General features: G+C 37.5%; 1 protein-coding gene across 1 annotated transcript; it reads left to right on the top strand.

Moving 5' to 3' along the window:
• The first annotated feature begins 4,197 nt into the window (after nucleotides 1-4,197).
• LOC112757616 (protein FAR1-RELATED SEQUENCE 5-like) lies at nucleotides 4,198-5,873 on the top strand. The gene is made up of 2 exons (XM_025806171.1): nucleotides 4,198-5,145; nucleotides 5,319-5,873. The coding sequence occupies exons 1-2, from the start codon at nucleotides 4,198-4,200 to the stop codon at nucleotides 5,871-5,873; spliced, it is 1,503 nt and encodes a 500-aa protein (XP_025661956.1).
• Nucleotides 5,874-6,654: the final 781 nt, after the last annotated feature.

Below are 6,654 nucleotides of genomic sequence, written 5' to 3' on the forward strand. Positions count from 1 at the left end.
TTATCCTCACCTATTCACCTGCCTGTCTTCAAACTCTTCTTTATTTTTTTTATGCTTTTGAACTTCCAAACACTATTTTCTGTTTGTCTAACTAATCCTATCAAACACTATTGTTGCTTAATCCATCAATCCTCGTGGGATCAACCCTTACTCACATAAGGTATTACTTGGTACGACCCGGTGCACTTGCCGGTTAGTCTGTGGTTAGAAAATCCACACCATCGTGGTGTCATTTATTGGCGGCCATGACTTGGCTTACCTTCTAGTCATTTATGTACTCCCATGCCACGCTTTGGATTTCATGCATTGACCGGACAAGTTTCGTCGTGAGGTCCTTCTAGAAGTCTTCATTCATCAAACTGTTGGTCAGGCACAGGCTGGCCACCGAGTGTATTAGACCGTTGATGGTTAGGCACTCATTGTTAAATCTGTCTAAGTACTTTCTCGGGGACTCTTCTAAGCATTGTGTAATGCTTAGTAGGCTGATCGGGTGCTTTACTTCCAGGTTCATCTTGGCCTCAAAGGATATTATGTGTTCTTGGAGGTCTTTGGTACCCTCGTACTTCATGATCCTCTCAATTGGAATCTAGGGATCGACTACGTTTTCTACATCTGACTTTTCAAGTTGCTCCGGTTCATATTGATGATGTAAGCATTAAGAAGTTCTATGGAAAAGAAATTCAATTGGTTAAGGTAGCTTGGAGTCAATCAGAAATTGAGGAGCATACTTGGGAGTTGGAACCTGATATGAGGAATGACTACCCGTAATTATCCACAAGTTACTAAATTTGAGGACAAAATTTTAAATTAGGTGGATAGGATGTAAAACCTGGTCAAACGATAATTAAATAAGTAATTAAATTAAATATGAGAAAAAAGGGTTGAAAATTTTATCAATCATAATTTGGAAATTTAACAATGATATTTGGAGTTAGAGAATTTTTTCGAGTCGGAAAATATAGTTCTCTGCGTAAAAATGCGCACTGAAAATTTGACCGACAGTACCAGGTTAAATCTGTTTGGTACTACAGCTGAGAAAATTAATTATGAGTGAGAAGGGTTAAGAAATTAGAATTTATGATTTGAGAAAGTAAAAATATTTAAAATGTAAATTAAAACACTAACCTTAAAGGTTTTGGCCCAAAGTTTGGCCAAACGGGCTATATAAGTGAACCGAAACCAAGTTGGACCCAAGCCCAACATATATAAGCCTTTAACAAAAGCTATTTCAGCAATTTCAACCCATTGAGAGAGAGAGAGAGTGTGCAGCTGAGATGAGAAGAGAGGGAGGAAGAGTGAAACCCTAACACTTGATTCTTCAAACCACCATAACTTTCTATCCGGAGCTCCGATCGCCGCACCGTTTGCGGTTACGTGTCACCTATCTCATCCTCTATAATTCTATTTAAATAGACTGATAAGAATTTTGAATTCTCTTACCCAATTTTTGCAGTACATATCAAATTTAAATTTGAGCTTTGGGTATTGAGAAATCTTGTAATTTTGATGGTTTAGGGGTACTCTAGAATGAGATCTAGCTGGGTTTTATCCTATATTTTAGTGAAAAAAAGAAAAGAATACTTTCCTTGTGTCTATGATTCCTTATGAAACCCTAGTATATTGAGTATTGTGTATATTACGTGAAATAGTGTATAGTGGTGTTAGAGGTATTAGATTGAACATTGGTGAGACTTGGAGCTAAGGCTTGATGAAAATTCACAAGTGCAAGGCTTAATTTTGGCTTTCAAGAGGTACGGTTTAAGTTTTATTTAAATACCGGGTATTGTAATGTGAAATCCTAGTCTAAATGCCTCTATGATTAAGTTTGAATTGTGTGTTTGGATGGAATTAATGTGTAGTTAATGTGTTGTTGAAACGGGTGATTATATATATAGGGAGCTTCTATGGTGGCCAAGAAGTTAAGGTGGCCAAAGTGACCATATGATGTGTACTGTAATTCTTGATGACACATGCAGTTGGAGCTTGTGATTGACTGTACTATGACCAAATGAATTTTTCAATTACAGTAAAAATAATAATAGTTGAATACATTAATGAAGGGAAAAATCATAAATTTAAAATTTATTTTTGAGAAAAAAATTTATTAGAAAAAAAAAATAGAAATTTGAAAGCCACAGTTAAGGTTCCAAATTCAAACAGGGAATGAATGGTGTAGTGAATCTATCGTTGTTGAAGGTTGTTGGCCTCTCTTTGTAGTCAGTGGTGGTCTGCAGAGGTAAAATTTGTTGTGGGTTGTTGTCGCGGCACCTGTTAGAAATTGATCAGAGAAGGTGATTTGCATAGATTATTCTATCAAGGTGTCGGAGGCGGGGATATATCATGGACAGCGTTGAAGGGCGCTAGTTGGAGGTGAAAGCGGGGAAAAAGTATGGTGGGTCATTGGCGTCGTATCTGGTAGGCGCGGATTGGAGAAGGCTGTGTGGGTGGAATTAAACATCAAGGTGTCGGAAGCGGCTTGGCGCAACGGGTATATCGTCGGTGGTATTGACAGTCACTACATTCAGGTATGTTATCATCCTTTTTTCGTTTTAGTCTGCAATCGTTGTTGAGTATTTTGTTTTTGTTTTTAGTATGTTGAATGAGTATGGCTCCTGGAACCATATTAAATGGTCATCTTTGGATTATTATTGAAACTTCAATAAAAGTACCTTACTTCTGTTGGTATCCAATATGAATGAATTCAATAAAGTACCAAAACATGCCATGTGATTATACAAAAAGTTTAACAATAATGTGTGTACATGTTTTAGCATTTATGAATCAAATTTTTTCCTCATTTTCTTCTTATCTTTAGAAAGTATTATTGGTTTAGTTGCTGAGAGATGTATCTGTTAGACCATTTATGTATATTTAGCTTATTCACATTGATGGTTTAGAGAGAGTCATTAGCCATAAAAAGTGTTTGTGTTAGAAATTTTTGTGGGAAGGATTGAAAGAAATTTGAGTACTTCTCCATAAATCTCACTGCAAGTTATGATCTTACTTATCTATTTGAGTGATCTGTATTTTATTTTATTTCGATTTCGAATTGTTTTTGCGCAAAATAAATCTATTATTTTCGAGTTATGCTTTAGTTCCTATTTATTCTCTCGAATGTTCTGGTTTCAAATAAACTCTCCTGTTTATCTTCTTTTTCTCGTTCTTTCGTTGAAAGGGTTAAAGGAGAGTTGAATACTTCTCCATAAATGCCACTGCATGTTATATTTGAATTTTCTTTATGTTATTGTATTTTAATTTCCAAAACTTTTCGCACAAAATAAACTTCTTATGTTTGAGTTATGCTTTAGTTCTACTAGTACTCTTTTTTGTCCGATATCTTCTGTTAAAATAAACCACATGTTTATCTTCTTTCTTCTTTTTTTTTATATTTGGAAGGGTTGAAGGAGATTTGAGTACTTCTTCATAAATGCCACTGCAAGTTATGATCTAATGTATCTATTTCAGATTTTCTTATTTTAGTTTATTTTTATTTTCAATTTTTTTGTACAAAATTAAATCTTTTACTTTTGAGTTTTGCTTTAGTTCTACTAGTACTCTTTCTTGTCTGATATCCTTGATTCAAAATAAGAAATTGTTTATCTTCTTTGTCTCCTTTTGTTGGAAGGATTGAAGGAGATTTTAATACTTTTCTACAAATTCCACTATAAGCTATGATCTAATGTATGTATTTGAGTTTTTCTTGTTTTATTTGATTTTGATTTCCAATTTCCGTTCTGCATAAAATTAACGTGTTACTCTTGAGTTATACTTTAGTTCCACTAGTACTGTTTCCTCTCCAATATCTGAGTTTAAATAAATTCTCTTATGTATCTTCTTTCTCCCATTTTTTATAAGGGTTGGACTACCAGAATCACAAGGATTGACGAGGTAAATAAAATAAACGTGTTTCTTTCTTTGATATGAAATTATTCTTTTATATATAAAGTTGTTGCTTTTGTATAATTAGCTAAAGGCTTTAAAATATCTTCAAAGCATTATGAAAGCCAAGTAGCACTCTATTCTTCGTCTGATTTAATTTGAAGAGAATTGGAATTCTTAAGAGAATTGAAAATTATACTTTTTTTTTGAATTGTGATCAATGTTGTGAATCAAATGTTAGAATTTTATGTTATCTTCGGTGTTGCCAGTATGTTTAAATTTGAATTGTATAATGCAGATACTTAATAACGCCTTGGAATGGATAGTGGCAGCGAAGGGAACTCGGACTTTTCGGGTCAATGGACCGATGGATGGAGTAGTGAGTCCGAAGAGGAAGAGGAAGAGGTGTCTAAGGGGTTAGAGTCACCGTCACGAGTGTGCAAGGATAGTGAGACGGTAGAGAGAGTTGATGTATTTGGTGAAGGGGACGATGGTGGCAGAATGCCTTCATCGGAGTCACCACGTGGTTCAGGCAATGAAATGAGTGATGATGTGGACACTTCGATGTTTTCAACCGCGGCTGCATTGGCCGATGCCGAATTTCATAGGGTTGAAGATGCTTATGCAAGATATGTGGAGTATGCAAAGGCGACTGGATTTGCTGTTCAAAAAGGGGATTCCATTAAAGATGATGAAGGAAATGTTGTGAGAAAATTTTCCTATTGCAATCGACAGGGCTTGCGGGAGAAGAAGCACTATGAGAGGGCGGATAGGAAGAGGGCGCATAAGGCAGATACTAGGACCAACTGTAGTGCGAAGTTCGTTGTATTTTTAGACAAACAGAGTGGCAAGTGGAGGACGAAGACATTTGTTCAAGATCACAATCATGATTTGACTTTGCCTGCTTTCACTAATGTGATGGCAGCCCACCGCAATATCAACGAAGGTGATAAAGCCCACATTCATAGTATGCACGAAGCAGGATTCCAAACCAATCAGATCATGTGGTTCTTTGCATATTTGTCTGGGGGTTATCAAAACTTGCACTTCATAAAGAAGGATGTTTACAACTATATCGACGATGTACGTCGCTCTCGGATTGTTCAGGGCAATGCGGCAGCAGCAATAAGTTATCTGAAGGGAAAAACTGAGATGGATCCATTAGCTGTTGTGATGTACACATATTGTCCCGAAAACCACCTTGGTCATCTGTTTTGGTCAGACGGAGCGATGCAGTATGACTATGAGTGCTTTGGTGACGTGTTGGCATTTGATTCGACATATAGGAAAATCTATACAAGCGGCCTTTAGTAATATTTTCTGGCACTAATCACCACCGACAGACAATAATTTTTGGTTTCGGGTTGCTGGAGGACGAGAAAATTCCATCTTATAAGTGGCTGCTAGGCACTTTCCTTGAGGTCATGCATCAAAAATAGCCCAAAGTTGTGGTTACAGATGGAGACGAGTCAACGAAGGAGGCTATTAGGACAGAATTCCCTAATGCCACGCATCGACTTTGCACCTGGCACTTAGCGTGGAATGCTGTTTCAAACATCAAGGATAATGATTTTTGTGCTGCTTTTAAGACTGCTGTGTATGGTCATTTTGAGGTAGAGGAGTTTGATCAGTATTGGGCAGACATGGTTGATGCATTCGGGTTACAGGAGAACGAATGGATTTGGGCAACGTACGAGAAGAGGGTACATTGGGCAAATGCATATTTGTGTGATACGTTTTGTGCTGGGTTGAGAACGACGTCAAGACGCGAGGGTATTAATGCATTGCTTAAAAGGTTTATCAAGTCATCGAATTGTTTGTTGGAGTTGGTCGAGAATCTTAAACGTGTGGTTAAGGACTACAGGAATAATGAGTTTATCGCGGATTACAAATCTCTATATTCAGAACCGGTCATAACTACTGGACTGGAATCAATTGAGAGGGCCATGTCACAAATCTACACTAGAGAGATATTCTTCGAGGTCAAGAAATAGATTGAAGGGATGGCTGCGTTGATAGTTCTTCATAGGGAGAGTTATGGTAGCACAGAGAAGTTCATGTTTAGAAAGTTTCGTAAGCCCCGTCGGGTTTACTCTGTACTGTATGAAAGCAATTCTGAAAGGTATGAGTGTTCTTGCAAGCTTTAGAACAGCATTAGAATTCTGTGTTTTGAAAGAGCTGGAGAAGGATGCCTTGCAATGTGGTTGGTGCGGAAAAGGTGGTGCAAAGATGCTAAGTCTGGATCATTCCACGACTTGGACAGAGGTTTGGATAGTAATAGAGCATTTCGGGGGCGGTATGGTTCGTTGTGGACTTCTTGCCTCCCTATGTGTTTGTTAGCGGCTCAACGGCCTGCCACGTACAAGTACGCTGCTGCCAAGATAGCACAGCTATTAAAAGAGATTGAAGCGAAAGTTCCGAAGGGTAATAGTTCAACTTTCGTGCATGATACTGTAGATGGTGAAGATATTTTAGATTCAAAGATTATCAAGTCAAAAGGTACACCGCGGTCAACCGGCAACGACAAAATGGCTAGGCAGTGCAGGCGCTGCCACGGTTTTGGACATGATCGGCGAAATTGCACAGCAAACAACGAGGACATGTTAGATGAGGTTAGTGCTAAATTTAAAGTCGTTAATGGTAGTGTTACCGTATGATAATTTACTATTTCATTTTTTCAATACTAAGTATGGAAAAAGACTGAATCTCAACTTATTGTCCAGTCATTAGGGTCCGATTTGAGACAAAGTCAGCTTGGTGGAAAAAGATCTTGCC

Source organism: Arachis hypogaea, chromosome 16 (assembly GCF_003086295.3).
Source record: "Arachis hypogaea cultivar Tifrunner chromosome 16, arahy.Tifrunner.gnm2.J5K5, whole genome shotgun sequence".
Classification (NCBI taxonomy): domain Eukaryota; kingdom Viridiplantae; phylum Streptophyta; class Magnoliopsida; order Fabales; family Fabaceae; genus Arachis; species Arachis hypogaea.

Coding starts and splice junctions, on each gene's coding strand:
- LOC112757616 (XM_025806171.1), top strand. CDS start 4,198: ATGGATAGTGGCAGCGAAGGGAACTCGGACTTTTCGGGTCAATGGACC. Junction 5,146..5,318: donor AGTGCTTTGGTGACGTGTTG/GCATTTGATTCG, acceptor CATCAAAAATAG/CCCAAAGTTGTGGTTACAGA.